The sequence below is a fragment of the Geotrypetes seraphini genome, chromosome 13, assembly GCF_902459505.1.
Source record: "Geotrypetes seraphini chromosome 13, aGeoSer1.1, whole genome shotgun sequence".
Taxonomy (NCBI): domain Eukaryota; kingdom Metazoa; phylum Chordata; class Amphibia; order Gymnophiona; family Dermophiidae; genus Geotrypetes; species Geotrypetes seraphini.
The window spans coordinates 29,633,461-29,649,996 of NC_047096.1; the positions used below are offsets into that span (position 1 = coordinate 29,633,461).

The 16,536-nt window shown below is 43.7% G+C and overlaps 1 protein-coding gene across 1 annotated transcript; it reads left to right on the top strand.

Moving 5' to 3' along the window:
- The first annotated feature begins 279 nt into the window (after positions 1 to 279).
- LOC117347698 (nicotinamide N-methyltransferase-like) lies at positions 280 to 15,083 on the top strand. The gene is made up of 3 exons (XM_033918952.1): positions 280 to 494; positions 5,680 to 5,887; positions 12,441 to 15,083. Exons 1-3 carry the CDS (start codon positions 344 to 346, stop codon positions 12,868 to 12,870), a joined length of 789 nt encoding a protein of 262 aa, XP_033774843.1. The 5' UTR covers positions 280 to 343; the 3' UTR covers positions 12,871 to 15,083.
- Positions 15,084 to 16,536: the final 1,453 nt, after the last annotated feature.

The window sequence follows — 16,536 nt, forward strand, 5'->3', positions numbered from 1 at the left end:
AGGTACTTGTGACCTGGACTGTCCATTGAGGAAACAGGATTCTGGGCTAGATGGACCACTGGTCTGACTCAGTATGACTATTGTTATGTTCTTATATTTTTGACCTGAAACAGAGGTAACAGAGGCATCTGTCTCATGACTGCCTTCAGTCAACAGCCCACAAGGAAAGTCAGATGCCTGCAATTCATGCTTGCATTAGCCTGAAATATCAGAATGTTCCAGATTTGATTAAACTATAACTGAAGGGCTAAAGGATATTTAAATTTTCCCATTATAAAGAGAGGTAGACTGCAGAGCAGAGGGATGCAGAGGACAGAAAGGAATCAGACTCTGAAAGGACAGAATGGAATCAGAAGTCACCAGCCATGAAACTTACCAGAAGTGTTTTGCCCCCAACCTCTTTCTGAACACCTACTTTAGTGAAAATGGGATCGCCTTTGCCAATGGCTACATTCAATTTGTGATAGAGAATATGCATAAAGCATTCATCTCAGGTGGGTGGTACTCTCTCTTCCCTTTGCAGGATTAGACTTGTTGATTTAGTAAGAGATTCTGGGCTGAAGTGTGTCCTAGAGAAATGCTTTGCTAATGAAAACATCCTCTGCCAATTCCTGACTAGGGTTGAAGAATTCAGGAAGGTTTTTAGGAACATCTAGCTGGGGATGTCACCTAGTTCCAGATTCTGCCCAAAAGGTTGGTTCTTGCATTATACCACTGTATGCAAGAACTTCTACCCTTGTTTAGGAGTATCTCAAGATAGTCTGCTGCCTGATGCAAGGATTGAGAAAACATCCCTTTCCCCATCCAAAGCACCTAAAAGGGAGGATTCCCTCAGAACTTTGTTCAGAGGGCAGGGTGTAGATCTTTCCTCACTCAGAACACTGGTGAGGAAGTTGCCCCAAGATAAAGAGAATGCAACATTTATTCCCAGACTATAAACTAGAAAAAATGAAAACTATGCAATTGCTGGTTATTTTCAGCATAAAATATTGCCACTAGATATCCAGGCTACACAAGTCAATATAAAAAAATAGAGACCCCTGACTCCGCTCACTGGACCATAACTGTGATAAAAGCAAACATATATTTTGTATCCACAGAAATCTTCTTCACTTAACAATGAGTTCCAAGCAGAAGAAGGACATATCCCCAGAGAACTCATCGTACAGAACAAAAACCTGACTCTTGTTCTGTCTCAGTATTGCCATAATATTTCTAATACTAGGGTGCTCATAATTAAAAAAAAGTTCAAAAGTAGCCTAAATCAGTACTTGGATGATCAAAAAGACAGATCGTCCAAGTACCGTTAATCAAAGCTGGTTTTAAATGTATCTAAAACCACCGTAGGCCTTTGCCCTGCCTCTGAACGCCTAGAGCGAAAAGAGGCGTTTTTAGAGGAGCGGAAAGGGTGGGAGTATAACCAAAAGTCTAAGGAGATGGCCAAGTCTTATAATAGTACACGCTTCGCCTCAGCTTTGTCAGGGATCCATTCTCCTCAGCTTCATCAGGGATCCACTGAACAAATAAATGTATGAATGAGCGAGTTGGATGATAGAAACATAGAAACATAGAAGATGACGGCAGATAAGGGCCATAGCCCATCAGGTCTGCCCACTCTACTGACCCACCCCCAAGTCTACTGTCCTAGGGATCCCACTCCTGGTGACACTTTCCCTTGGCTTAACCCTCTATTAGATCCCACATGGGCATCCCATTTACTCTTAAATTCTTGTATGCTGTTTGCCTCGATCACCTGCACTGGGAGCTCGTTCCAAGGATCAACCACTCTCTCGGTGAAGAAATATTTCCTGGTGTCGACATGAAATTTCCCGCCCCTGAGTTTGAGCGGATGCCCTCTTGTGGCTGAGGGTCCTTTGAGAAAGAGAATCTCTTCTTCCATCTCGATACGGCCGGTAATATACTTAAACGTCTTGATCATGTCTCCTCTCTCCCTACGTTCCTCGAGTGAGTACAGTCACAAATTTTTCAGCCTTTCCTCGTACGATAGATCCTTGAGCTCCGAGACCATCCTGGTGGCCATCCGTTGCACCGACTCTACTCTTAGCACATCTTTTCGGTAATGTGGCCTCCAGAATTGCACACAGTATTCCAAATGAGGCCAGTCGGGCTTTCAGGATAGCCCTAATGAATATGTATGAGAGAGATCTGCATATAATGGAGGTGCCAGGTATGCAAACCTGCTCCATGCATATTCATTAGGGCTAGCCTGAAAACCCGACTGGCCTGGGGGTCCTCCAGGACAGGTTTGGGAACCACTGCCCTAGAGGAAAGGAGGGACAGGGGAGATATGATCCAGATGTTTAAGTTCTTGAAAGGTATTAACGTAGAACAAAATCTTTTCAAGAGAAAGGAAAAAGGTAAAACCAGAGGGCATACTTTTAGGCTGAGGGGTGGGAGACTCAAGAGCAATGTAAGGAAATTCTTCTTTATGGAGAGGGTGGTGGATACCTTCAATGCGCTCCTGAGAGAGGTAGTGGAGAGAAAAATGGTGATGGAGATCAAAAAAGCGTAGGATGAATACAGAGGTATCTAGAATCAGAAAATAATAGTAAATATTGAAGTAAGTAGTAAATATTTAGGCCAGTACCGGGCAGACTTGCATGGTCTGTGTCTGTATATGGCCGTTTGAGGGAGGATGGGCTAGGGAAGGCTTCAGTGGCTAGTAGGGTGTAGATAGGCTGGAGTGAGCTTTGACAGACTTAAGTAGTTGGAACTAGAGAATGACACGGTGACGGTTTACCCGCGGCCACCGCATTTAAGCCGCGGGTCACCGCCGAAAACGGGGAAGAAAACTAGCAGTCGCTGCGGTGACGGGGACAAGGCCATTCACCGACCGCGGAAACGGTGAACAGGTTTGTCCCCGCGGGCCAATGTACCCCCTTCTAGGAACCGCTATTTCACCGTGCTCCTCATTTGTCATTTCAACCCTTCCTGCCAATCGCAGCAGAAGGGTACCCAACCCCTCCTGCCGGTCCTCCCAATGGCCTCCCCTAAGATCGCCGGCAGGAGGGTACCCAACCCCTCCTGCTGGACCCCCCCCCCCAACGAACCCTCCCACCCCGGAACCCCCTTAGTCTTACTTTTCAAGTTGGACCGGACAGCTCCTCGCTCGTCTGGCCAGCAGGCCTGCCTCCGTCCAAATGAGGCGGGCCCGCCCCTCCCCTCCCCTGCCTAACCCACAGGATCCTAGGGCCTGATTGGCCCAAGCACCTAAGGCCCCTCCTATAGCGGGAGTGGCTTTAGGTGCCTAGACCAATCAGGCCCTAGGATCCTGTGGGTTGGGCAGGGTAGGGGCGGGCCCGCCTCATTTGGACGGAGGCAGGCCTGCTGGCCAGACGAGCGAGGAGCTGTCCGGTCCAACTTTGAAAGTAAGACTAAGGGGATTCCGGGGTGGGAGGGTTCGTTGGGGGGGGTCCAGCAGGAGGGGTTGGGTACCCTCCTGCCGGCGATCTTAGGGGAGGCCATTGGGAGGCAGGGGAGGGGAGGGGAGGGGCGGGCCCGCCTCATTTGGACGGAGGCAGGCCTGCTGGCCAGACGAGCGAGGAGCTGTCCGGTCCAACTTGAAAAGTAAGACTAAGGGGGTTCCGGGGTGGGAGGGTTCGTGGGGGGGGGGGTCCAGCAGGAGGGGTTGGGTACCCTCCTGCCGGCGATCTTAGGGGAGGCCATTGGGAGGACCGGCAGGAGGGGTTGGGTACCCTTCTGCTGCGATTGTCTGGAGGGCCGTTGGGGGGGTCTACATGAGGGGTTGGGTGCCCTCCTGCCGTGATCGCTGGGGGGAGGGGAGACTTGCAGCCGTAGCAGCATTTAAAGTACATGTCGTGTTTGTTTTTGCATTGCTAGCCCCAGGGGTGGTGGAAGATTAGTGATTGAAAAACTGTATGAAAAATAACTATTTTAAATTTAGTGATCAAAATGTGTCAGTTTTGAGAATTTTTATTAATTAATTTTTTCTCTGCGTGTTTTGTTTTTGTATAGTTATTAACTAATATTTAACTAAGTTTTAAAGTTTTAAAGTTTTAAAGAATGTTTCCTTTATACGTAAATAAAGAAAAGTGAATGGGATTGCAGTGGCGGTGACGGGGCGGTGAATGGGGTGGCAGTGGCGGTGACGGGGCGGTGAAGAGGATGGTGAGACGGGGACGGGGCGGTGACGGGGTTGGTGAGACGGGGACGGGGCGGTGACGGGGATGGTGAGACGGGGACGGGGCGGTGACGGGGACCAATTTTTTCACCGTGTCATTCTCTAGTTGGAACCTAAGCACGGTACCGGGCAGAGCTTTGGATTCTTGCTCAGAAATAGCTAAGAAGAAAAAAAAATAAATTGAATTAGGTTGGGCAGACTGAATGGACCATTAGGGTCTTTATCTGCCATCATCTACTATGTTACTATGCTATGCTTGTATATATGATTGCCATATTAAGCTGCCATCCTATGTTTGTCGTGCAATACTTGTCATGCTGTGTCATATTGTGCTATGTTTGTCATGTTATATTTTACCAGGCTTTGTTATGTATGTAAACTTGTAACCCATTCTGAGTTCTCCTGGGAGGACGGGATGCAAAACCAAATAAATAAATTTTAATTACACATTGAGTAAAGAAATCGTTTCTCCGGTTTGTTTTAAATCTACTATTTAGTAGTTTCTTCGCTTGCACCCTAGTCCTAGTATTTATGGAAAGAGTGAACAAGCGATTCACATTTACCTAGAGAATGACACGGGGACAGATTTGTCCCCATCCCTGCCCCATTCCAGTAAGCTCTGCCTTAACCACACAAGCCTCAAACACTTATGATTTTAAAGTTTTTGAGGCTTATGCAGATGAGGTTGGAGCTTGCAGCAATGGGGCATAGACAAGAAAAGAACTTGCAGGGACGAGACGGGAATATGAGTTCCCACAGGGATAGGGAAAATTGTGTCTCCGTGTCATTCTTTACATTTACCCTTTCCACGCCATTCATTAGTTTATAGACCTCTATCATATCACCGCTGAGTCATCTCTTCTCCAAGCTGAAAAGCCCTAGCCGCTATAGCCTTTTCTCATAGGGAAGTCATTCCATCCCTTTTAACATTTTCGTTGCCCTTCTATGTACCTTTTTAGAATTCTGCTATATCTTTTTGAGATATGGTGGACCAGAATTGCACACAGTATTCAAGGTGTGGTTGTACCATAGAGCAAAACAAGGGCATTATAACATTTTCATCTTTTTTTTCCATTCCTTTCCTGATAATTCCTAACATTCTATTTGCTTTCTTAGCCGCCACCACACACTGAACTGAGGGTTTCAATGAATCCTCAACGATGACATCTACATCCTTTTCTTGGGCAGTACTCCTAATGTGGAACCCTGCATCACAAAACTATAGTTTGGGTTCCTCTTTCCCACATGCACCACTTTGCACTTACATTAAATGTCTGCCATTTTGATGCTCAGTCTCCCAGTTTCTCAAGGTCCTCTTGCAATTTTTTACAATCCTTTAGCGATCCTCTTTGGTTTTCATTTTCAAAGCAAATAGGATCCATTTTAGGGAGAGATAGAATTCAAATCATTTTCCTTCCCTCCAGGAGAATACCTTGCAGAGATCAGAACCTAAAGGGCTTTAGGAAGCATATTAAGAACTCTTTCCAGAACTTTGTATTTTAATTTTTCTAAATCAGATGGTGTACAGGGGGACACCCTGCTAGACTTTGGCATCTTTCCCATCCTGAACCATCTATTCCCAGCCTGTAATTCCTTCAAAGAAATCATCATCACAAATGTCCTGGAACAGAACCGGCAGGAGATAGAGTCATGGCTGAAGAATGAGAAGGGGGCATTTGACTGGAGTGCAACGATAAAGCACATATGTGAGCTGGAAGGCAACAGGTATGAGAACTGTTCAGTAGGATAGATGAACAGTCTATTGCTAGACAGTTTTGGCTAATCTTTACAGCTAAAAAAGCTGCCATGTTGTTTTAACTGTTATGTTGGTACAATTTACTGATCTTTGAAGGAACAAAATATTTACAGCGACGCAGGCACTTTGCCAAAACACAGCCTATGTCAGGTCCTATAATAAACCCATCCTTGGAGGCCACTGTGCTCTCTGCTTAGCTTGGTTTCCTGTGCTTCTGACTCCCTCTCTCCTGTTTATCTTATACTGGAAATAAGCACATACATACTTGTACCCACAATATGTACATAAAGTTAAGTGTGCACTGACTGTTCAGGTATAGCTTTATCCAGAAGCATTTCAGCTGTTGGGACTGGTAAGGGAATTGCATTTATTTGCATGTTTTTGCAAATACATATGTACTATGTATACACATAAATCAGCTCAGAATATTTTTGCCTACAAAAGAGCAGGTATACATGAGTGCATATAAATTCCCTGGGATAATTTTCAAAACATACTACTACTACTTATCATTTCTAGAGCACTGCTAGACATACATAGTACTGTACATTAAACATGTAAGAGACAAACCCTGCTCAATAGAGCTTACAGTCTAATTAAAACAGACAAACAGGAGTTGTGATGAGATGTTCATGTAGCACCCTTTTTGTGAAGTTCACAGCAGTGCCCTGTAAGGTGCCCCACTAATCTGTTACCATGTCTGGGTGGCCAGTCCATCATTTTGCTGACCCCTCCCGAGTAAAAAAAAGTCTTATTCTAGGGCAGGCGTTTCAGACTTGGATGATTTTTTTGGATGAGAATGTGGTAGAAAGATAGACAACTTGGCAGCCTGAATGATCAAATGGGTGGACATTGAAGTAGACAATATAAAAAAAAAAAAAAAATTTGGGGACATATTTTTTGAGAATGGACTTTGGACTTTTCTGACTTTGGATGACTTGTACCCTAGGCCCAAAACGGACTTAGATGTATTTTTTTTATTATGCCTTTGCACGTGTTTAGAGAAGTGTAGATTGGAAAGATATGGAAAAGAGAAGTGTAGGAAGGTTTCTTTTGTTCATTGTAAATGGATTACTGTTCATAATAATAGATTCTATGAATACTCATATAATCATAAAGGATTATAATCTATGACCATAGCATTAGTACTGGCATTGGTCATTGAGTGAGCCCCAAGGCCGCTGTTAATAAATCAGAATGTTATGTAGACAAATTTCAAGACTCTAGGGATACAAGTCAGGGGTGTAGCCAACCCTTCAATTTAGGAAGAGGCCGGGGCAGACTGGGAGGGCAACACATTCATTCTCTCTCTATCCTCCCCTCAAGTAGTCATGCATTTGTTTCCCTCTCCCACCTCTAATGGTCCGATGTCTCTCTCCTTTTTCTCCTCCCCATGGTCTGGCATCTCTTTCACTTTCTCCTTACCTTATGCCCTACCCTGGTTTGATTATGAAACCGATAAACACTTAGTTCTCTGGTGTCAGCTCTCTCAAGGCAGCCTTGATTCTTGATGACCTGGAAGCTTTCTCTCTGCACAACTTCCTGGCGGGTGGGATGCTGCAGAAAGAAAGCTTTTGGTTTGGAAAGAGGCAAAGCTGCCTTGAAAGAGTTGATAAGAGAGAATGACAGTGGTGGTGGAAAGGGGGGGGGGGAAAGTGAAAAGAAAACAGACTATGGGGGGAGGGAAGAGAGAAAGACACCTAACTGTATAGTTTGTGGGGTAGGGAATGCCAAACTGTATATGCACTGCCCTGGGGAGGGGGGCGGGGATGGGCCCCTGAGGGCCCCCTATGACTATGCTCCGGATATAACACTAAAATAGCACATTCAGTGAACACCTACCCCAAGTTCTCATTGATCATCAGTGCAGCATTCCACATAGGGATGGTTTGACCATTCATAAAAAGATCATATGTTTATCTACAGCAGCAGCTTTGGAGGAGGGGGGCGGTGGTGGAGTGGGGATTACTAAGAAACACCAAAATGTGGCTGCAGTAAAGTTGAACAAAAGATTTTGAGAATAAAACACACAAATATCCATTCAGTGCCGACTTAAACAATGGGCCAGGTGAAGCTCTGGCCCATGCACTGGCATTTATAGGCAATAAAAAACCCAGCTTCTGACCTCACCCAGTCTTCCAGCCTTTTCTTCCTCCCTCCCCAGGTTCAGGCTCTGCTTTTCTCTCTCCTACCCCCTCTCTCTGCAGACCCAGCATTGCTCTCTCACCTCTAACTCCATCTGCAGTCCTGTAAAGTTTATATCAGTCACTGGGGGCAGCAACAGCAGCATGACAGCCTGCCTTCGGCCAGCCCCTGGGTCTCTCTCTGATGCAGTTTGCTGAGGGCTCTGTCGTAAGATTAAGCAGTATATCAAGTTTTAAACATATGAACATAAGAATTGCCGCAGCTGGGTCAGACCAGTGGTCCATCGTGCCCAGCAGTCCGCTCAGTGCCCTAACTGAGACTAGCCCTACCTGAGCATGTTCCGGTTCAGCAGGAACTTGTCTAACTTTGTCTTGAATCCCTGGAGGGTGTTTTCCCTTATGACAGACTCTGGAAGAGCGTTCCAGTTTTCTACCACTCTCTGGATGAAGAAAAACTTCCTTACGTTCATACAAAATCTATCCCCTTTCAATTTTAGAGAGTGCCCTCTCGTTCTCCCTACCTTGGAGAGGGTGAACAACCTATCCTTATCTACTAAGTCTATTTATTCCCTTCAGTACCTAGAATGTTTCGATCATGTCCCCTCTCAATCTCCTCTGTTCGAGGGAGAAAAGCCCCAGTTTCTCTAATCTTTCACTGTACGGCAACTCCTCCAGCCCCTTAACCATTTTAGTCACTCTTCTCTGGACCCTTTCAAGTACCGTGTCCTTCTTCATGTATGGCGACCAGTGCTGGACGCAGTACTCCAGGTGAGGGCGCACCATGGCCCAGTACAGCGGCATGATAACCTTCTCCGATCTGTTCTTGATCCCCTTCTTTATCATTCCTAGCATTCTGTGCGCCATTTTTGCCGTCACATCACATTGCGTGGACATTCATCATTTTGTCAATCACTCCAAAGTCTCTTTCCTGGGAAGTCTCTCCAAGTACCGCCCCGGACATCCTGTATTCATGCATGAGATTTTTGTTACCTACATGCATCACTTTACACTTATCAATGTTGAACCTCATCTATCATGTCGATGCCCATTCCTCGAGCCTGATTATGTCACGTTGCAGATCTTCGCAATACCCCTGTGTCTTCACTACTCTGAATAACTTTGCATCATCTGCAAATTTAATCACCTCACTCATCGTACCAATGTCCAGATTGTTTATAAAGATGTTGAAGAGCACGGGTCCAAGCATCCCACTGGTGACGCTCTTCCAGTCCGAGTATTGTCCATTTACCCCCACTCCAGCCAGTTTTTAATCCACGTGAGTATTTCACCCTCAATTCCGTGGCTCGCAATTTTCCAAAGTAGTCGTTCATGCAGAACCTTGTCAAACACCTTCTGACATAAATTTTAAGGGGCCACAAGAAAGTGAGAGAGGAGAGGGGTGGTGCTAGAATTACAGGAGGAGGGACAAAGAAGGGGGAAAGAGAGACTGGACTTGAGGGGAATAGATGCCAAACCCAAGGTGGGAGGGACTGGGCAATGCCAAAGCAAGTAGCCATAGAGTGCCAATATCTCTCGAACTGGCTTTGGATCCATCACTATGTATCTTTGCCCACAAGCCATTTTTACATAAACCTTTTACCAGATAAATGGCTGTTGGGAATTGCTGTCACTAAAGATAATTTTATAACAGGTCACCTTGATTGAGAATCCAAATAAGCGCCTCTCTTGAGGCTATTTTATAAAGACACGTGGAGAGGCATAATCTAAATAGATACCTAAGTCCATTTTGGGCCTAGGTCACTAGTCACCCAAAGTTAATAGCATCCAAAATCCATTCTCAAAAAATATGTCCAAATTTTTTGAGGGGAGGAAATGGTCTACTTCTACGTCCAGCTGTTAGATAATCCAGACTGCTAGGCTATGGGGCCAATTCCGGTTAGCCCAGGTGCCTCAGGCCCCAACTGTGGGTGGGGTTTGAGCCACCTGGGCATTCAGGCCCTAAGACCCGCCATTCGAGGGATGGTGGGCCTGCCGGCCGGCCAGGCTTAGAACCCATCCGTCCGGCCAATGAATTTTACAGGTACGGAGAGGGGGATTGGGGGGCTCAAGGGGTCGAGGGGTCGGCGGGGGGTCTTGCGGGTCGGTGGGTGGGGGGCCGATCGGGGATTCGGGGGGGGGAGGCGATCATGGGAGGAGGTGAGTCTAGGGCAGGAGGGTCTGTAATCCCTCCTGCCCATCTCATAGTAGGGGTGGGGGGTAGGGGGGGTCGCCTGGGCAGAAGGGTTTTAGCTCCAACCTGCCTTGATCGAGTGTGTAGGGGGGGGGGTCGCTGGGCCAGGAGGGGTTGGGCTCCTTCCTGCCCGGATCGTTTCAGCGGGGTGGGCAGTCGCCGAGCCAGGAGGGCTTAGGCACCCTCCTGGCCCGATCGCTGTCGGGCATCAGGGAGTCACCAGGTCAGGAGGGCTTGGGCTAACTCCTGGCCCGATCATTGCTGGGGTGGGGGCGATTTTGTAACCGGTGTTATTTTTGACAAACACTGCTTACATAATCCAGCTTTTAGGCAAAGGACTGGCCCCTCCTTCGCCTAAAAGCCCTTTTGGGACTTAGGCTTTTCTTAGGTTGATTATATGGTGTAAGTTTAGACGTAGTGGTGGTCTGGGCATTTAAACAGCTGAACGTAGAGGCAGGCTATTATAAAAAAAACAACCTCCTTTTGGATGTTTTTTTTAATAATGGACATTTTTCCTGCTTCTACTTTCAACGTTTATGGCCTTAGGCCAAAAGGGGACTTATACGTTTTTTTTATTATGCCCCTCTACCCGTATATGTCTATAAAAGAGCCTCACAAAACCTGTTGCAATCATGGCCAAATTGCAGCCTTAGATGTTTGCAACAGTTCCATCCAAAGATCACCTGTACACACCTATCATGTTTCCCCCAAAATAAGCCCTAGCATGATTTTTTAAAATGCTCCCTCATATAAGCCCTACCCCCAAAATAAGGCCTAGTTAAGATTGACCCCGCAGCCCTCCCCCCCCCCCCCCGAATGTCCCTGACACTCTCCAACTCATCCCTACTTTAAAAAATCCAGGCTTCCACTATTTCTGGGTTTCCATTCCCTCTCACCCATCCCCTTGTGCAACATTTGAACGGGCCTTCCTTCTGCAGCATCTTTCTCTCCCTCCCTCCCATCCCCCTGTGCAGCAGAACCCCATCAACCCTCCCACCTATATATCTCTGATGCATCCAAAAATAGTGACAGTGTTCTGAACAGGCTGCTTCGCGGCCTTCCCTCTGCCATGTCACTTTATGCTTTGAACAACGGGATCTTCTTGTTATTTTGGAGTTGTTTACATTGGCTTTCTCTGACTATAATTTTTTTTACAGTTTATTGGTTGTGTTGTGTTTTGTTTCATTATGTATTTTATATAATGTAAAATCCAATGGAAAAGAGCAGAGCAAGCCTGGTCTTCAAAACCCACTTTAATAACATCGATAAATTCTGAGCATTATTTTGCCACTGTAGCTGAAAAGAGTGTTACCTTATTTTGCTCAGTGCCAATTTGCAGAAACAAAATTCTATATTTTGACATTGTTTGAGATCATTGATTGAACCATATCCATGTCATTCTTATCTTGGTTGGGATGAGAACATTTCAGCACCCCATCGTACAGCCATCAATATACAAGGGGCCACTGAAAAGTCCTAAGCCCAATCAACAAAGTTGGGGCAGTCTCTTTTCGAGGGCTATACACTTAGTCCAGCAATTTTCTACATTTTTTGTTCTGTAATTTTCCAATGGAAAGATAATAGCACTGGACTAAATGTATAGCCCTAAATGGAGACTCCCCAACTTTGTTGGTTGAGATGAGAAATTTTCAGCAGTCCCTCATAAACCCCCATCACCATAAAACACCATTGCTCCACCTACTGGCATCACAAACCACTAGCAGCACATTAGCAGCAGATACTACAAACTAGTGGTACAACAAACCTCCATACCACACCTACTAGAAATTTAATATTCTACCATCATCACCACATCCACAGGCATCACAACTCAGCATTAGCGCACTCACAGCAGATACTCCCCCCATAGAAGCCAACTTTCCAAAGTGTTTGGGGGGGGTGTTAAACACAATAGAAATTACCTTCCCTAGACAGAGTCAATGAGTTTGCTCAAGCATCCACAGATTTAGTTCCAATGACCGTCAGTACAAAGCCCCGCCACAATAACAACCAGCAGTATGTCTCAGCACAAACACTACCAAGGCCACTTCCTTTATTATAGGGATATAGTAAAATATTTTTAGCATTTGCCCATTGCCTGTCTACAATTTGTCTGTATTAGCTATTCTGATTGGTCCACTACGATGACGTGAAGATGCTTTGGATAAAGATTCTTTTCCTTCATAGGGACAAGGAAACTGAGATAGAAGCCAAACTGAGAAAAAAAGTCAAGTGTGTTCTCAAGAGCGATGTCACCCAGAACAACCCGTTGGATCCGCTGGTACTGCCTGCAGTAGACTGCCTGATCACATGTCTGTGTTTGGAATTCGCTTGCAAGGACAAGAACACTTTCTGCTGTGCTTTGAATAATATCTCATCAATGCTGAAACAAGGAGGTTATTTGATATTAGTGGGAGCACTAGGTTGTACTGATTATATGCTTGGTGAGAGAAAATTTTTCACTTTGTCCCTGGACAAAGAGTTTCTGGAGAAAGTAATACCTGAATGTGGTTATGACATCCTGCAGCTGCAAACCCATATTCTACCTAATCCAGATCCCCAATCTATAGCAACTTATATGGGAAATTTTTTCGTTCTCGCACGCAAGCAAGCATAACATAACATAACTTTATTTTTGTAAACCACCACAATCAAGAGAATTCTAGGCGGTTTACACAAGAGAGTAAAACTGGACAATCAGTGAAGTACAATATTAAAAAGAGAATGCAGCATATTAATTAAAAAGACAATAAAAGTATAAGTCAAAACAGTAAAATTACCCCATAGGAATGAAATGATAGATGAGCCACAATATGATATATATGTTCAAATATTGGTAATTATAGACTAGCACAGTAACTGATCATGCCTTGTTAACATTTCATGTTCTTGCTGTATATTAAAATCAATAAAATCTTTGAACTGAAAAAAAACTGTAAAATTATTATTAAGAATAAAAACATCGAATTAAGAGATAAATTTATCAAATAATACTGTCTTAATTTCTTTTCGGAAGGTGCCGTATGATAACCTGACCAACACCAATTAGACTCGAGTGTCAAACTCAATCACATAAGGTGCTGAAATCTAAAACATAGGCTAAGTCACGGGCCAAATTTTTTATTAAGATACTTAGGGGGGCCTTTTATTAAGGTACGCTAACCCCAGTGGGGCAGGCCAGGAGAAGCCTGTTCAGAGTGCTGCCTCTGCTTGCCAGATACCGCCGTTGCTGTTGTCACTTTAGAAAGCCCGAAGGTATTGACGATCAGCCCTTGCCGGTATTGGAATCTGAGGACGCAGTGAGAGGGAAATTCACCTCTTAGCTGTCACACGCTAACTGCATCTCCACAGGTACAGCTCACGGGGTGCTCTTCCTGAGCCCGGAGCCTCCATTTCACCATCCCCTTCCCCTTGCCCTCTTGCGTGCTTCTCCTCGGTGTCTCATGGCTGATACTTTCTTTACTGTTTCTGACCTAATAGCTGGTGGTTGCTTCCCTCTGACACTGCTAAGCAAAGAGAGCAAGCAGCAGGGTATTCTCTCACAGGCCAACGCAGGTCAAATTAGAGTATTCACTCGCGGGCCAAATTTAATTACCCTGTGGGCCAAATTGGGTCCACAGGCCAGAATTTGACACCCCTGTACTAGAGAGACCAGAACCTGGTCAAACCCCACTTCCTGTCTCCTGGAATATGGGATCACAATGCAGACCTCATCCAGTTGGCTGAATCTATTTCCATAAGCTCTTACCTTTAACCTGAACCTGTACCTTGCCTTGAACTCTCACTGTATACTATAGGAGCTCACATTTCAAACTGATTGGTTCTGCTAAACACAGTAAATATTATCCTTCCCTAGACACAGTGGAGGAGCTTGCTCAATATTGGAGATGGCTCTTATGCTATGTACCTTAATTTATAACTCACTTTGAACTTGGATTTCGTAACATGAGGAATTAAATCTGGTATCCAAATCCAAATTTGCTGGTACCATTCAACAGTGCTATACAAATATGTTAAAAAAATTAACTAACCCCCCCCCCCCAAACATACACACACAGATAAGTGGTCAATAAATAGATTTAATAAACTACATTAAACTAAAATATATTATGCAAATTTCTAAAGAGAAACAACTTACATTGTTTCCCTTTGAAAATTAAACAGAACATGATGGCAGGAAAAGTCAAAATGACCTATTCAGTCCACCCCGCTGCCTGGGTGTACAATCCCTCCCTCCAAGAAATCTCTGTGCTTATGTTATGCATTTATTTTCTTTTTTTTATAATTTATTTTAATTAAAGTTGCTTTCTTGATTCAGAATTAGTCTTCCTCTGTAGAAAAGCAGGAAAATGGAGGCACATTCCATGATGACCTCTCTGAGGATGTGCAGGGGTTCCTGGGTTGCCTCAGTTGCCCCACCCTGTTTAATCTTCTTCCTCCATGGGATGTGTCAAGACCTGTCCTCGATACCTCCTCAATTTTCTAAGACATTTTTATAAAGTTTTAATTACTAATTTAAGACTCTGCTTCTCCCCCATTCTTCCAACATGACAAAGTTTCACTTTCATTTTTACCATGTAGCTTTGCTTCTGCTTTTTCAGCATTTTAGCCTTCATCTGAACTTCAGGGGCCAAAACTAATAGAAATCTTTTATGTGGAATTAAACTGCCAGCAAGGCAGTGTTGCCAATCCTAGGTTTTTTCATTCAGAATCTATGTTTTTCATTACATTATATTTATGTATATTAATTTGAATCACACCTTTATGCAACAAGATCTATTGAAATAATAAAGCACTAGATGATACGCTTACTACAGAATCTCGACTCATTGATGAAATTTAGCAAAATTGATGCTGGTTTGCCAATACAAAAGTAGAAACTTTAAGCATAAGAGTTCTCGGAGAGAGGCTAGGCAAAAGTCCATCAATGGCATGCATCTACAGACCTTCATTCTATGCTACTTTTTAAAAGTTTCTCGATTTGTAATTTTACTCAAATCATAATTTCATGAATTTTTGCTTTATCCATAATGCTGCATTATTAGACATTTTAATTTGATTACACAATGTCCAGTAGTTCTTAAGATACATCCTTGGATGGCATAGGGTCAAAGAACAGAAAGATTAACTACAGCCAGTTTTGGAAATGCTGTTCTAAAGTCTGAATTTACACACTAGAATGTTATGGTGAGGTTGGAACTTGCTACTGCTGTTTATTTATTAATTTTCATGCATATTTATAAATAAAATAAAGGTCTATGGGGCCCTTTTACAGCCTTGATCATCCTTCAACCTCAGATGCATCATGCGACCAAGTATAAATTGTATACTGTAACCTCTTTCCCAATTGACTATGCTTCCTCTGCTTGATGCAACATTCATGGGCCACTCCAGTAATTTACCTCTGCTGTTCCCAATTTTGTATCTAAATTCAAGAGATTTTAAGACAAGTACATTGGATCTCTAAGAGAAAGGAAGGAATAGTACCAGTAGATGGCATCGATGGACAGACTGGATAGACCATATGATCTTTATCTGCCTTCATTTTTCTCTATTTCAATGTTATACCTATTCCTATATTGTCTTTTGGGTTCTGGGTTTGGGGTTCTCAGCCATTGAGAGCAGGCTGCCTGCAGATTTTGGTACCATTTTGTTTCAGTGGCTTTTTTTTTTTTTCATTTCTAGAGATCCTAAGCTGCATTTTGTAAACACCTCTAGTTGTGAGATGGTACAATTACATTACATTACAGTTTAGTTATTACAATTCAATGTATGAGATATTTTAATCACAATCAGATATTTCAATAGGTTTCCCCTTCAATTCAAGCCAACACAGAGGTTAAACATTTAAATATTTGTTACAACTAAACCACCCTCCCCCACCCAATAACAATTGAAGTTGAAAGGAAACTAAATAGGTATGTCCAACAATTGTTATCAAAAGTTGTTTAAACAAGGTAAATTAAATTTAAACATAAATTAATATAGCAAAGCTAATTTACCATTCATGTGTGATCAAATTTTCATTGATTACCATTATGGTCAGTGATAATATTCAAACCTGAAACAAACATGTCAGGCCTTTCAATTTAATCACTGGATATATCAGCAGCTTTTGATACGATAGATCATGACTTGTTATTACAAAGACTGATCAATAGGAATATAGTCTGACCCTGCTTTTACTCAACATCTTATTGGCCCCACTTCTGACACTCAATCGATTAGCTTCACAATGTATGCATATGCTGATGATATCCAACTCCTTCATTCTTTAGACCCC

Bases quoted from the DNA above. Each gene is read 5' to 3' on its own strand.
- LOC117347698 (XM_033918952.1), top strand. From the start codon at position 344: ATGGAATCAGAAGTCACCAGCCATGAAACTTACCAGAAGTGTTTTGCC. The intron at 495-5,679 runs GTGGGTGGTACT...TTTCTAAATCAG, and splicing joins GCATAAAGCATTCATCTCAG to ATGGTGTACAGGGGGACACC. The intron at 5,888-12,440 runs GTATGAGAACTG...TTTCCTTCATAG, and splicing joins TGTGAGCTGGAAGGCAACAG to GGACAAGGAAACTGAGATAG.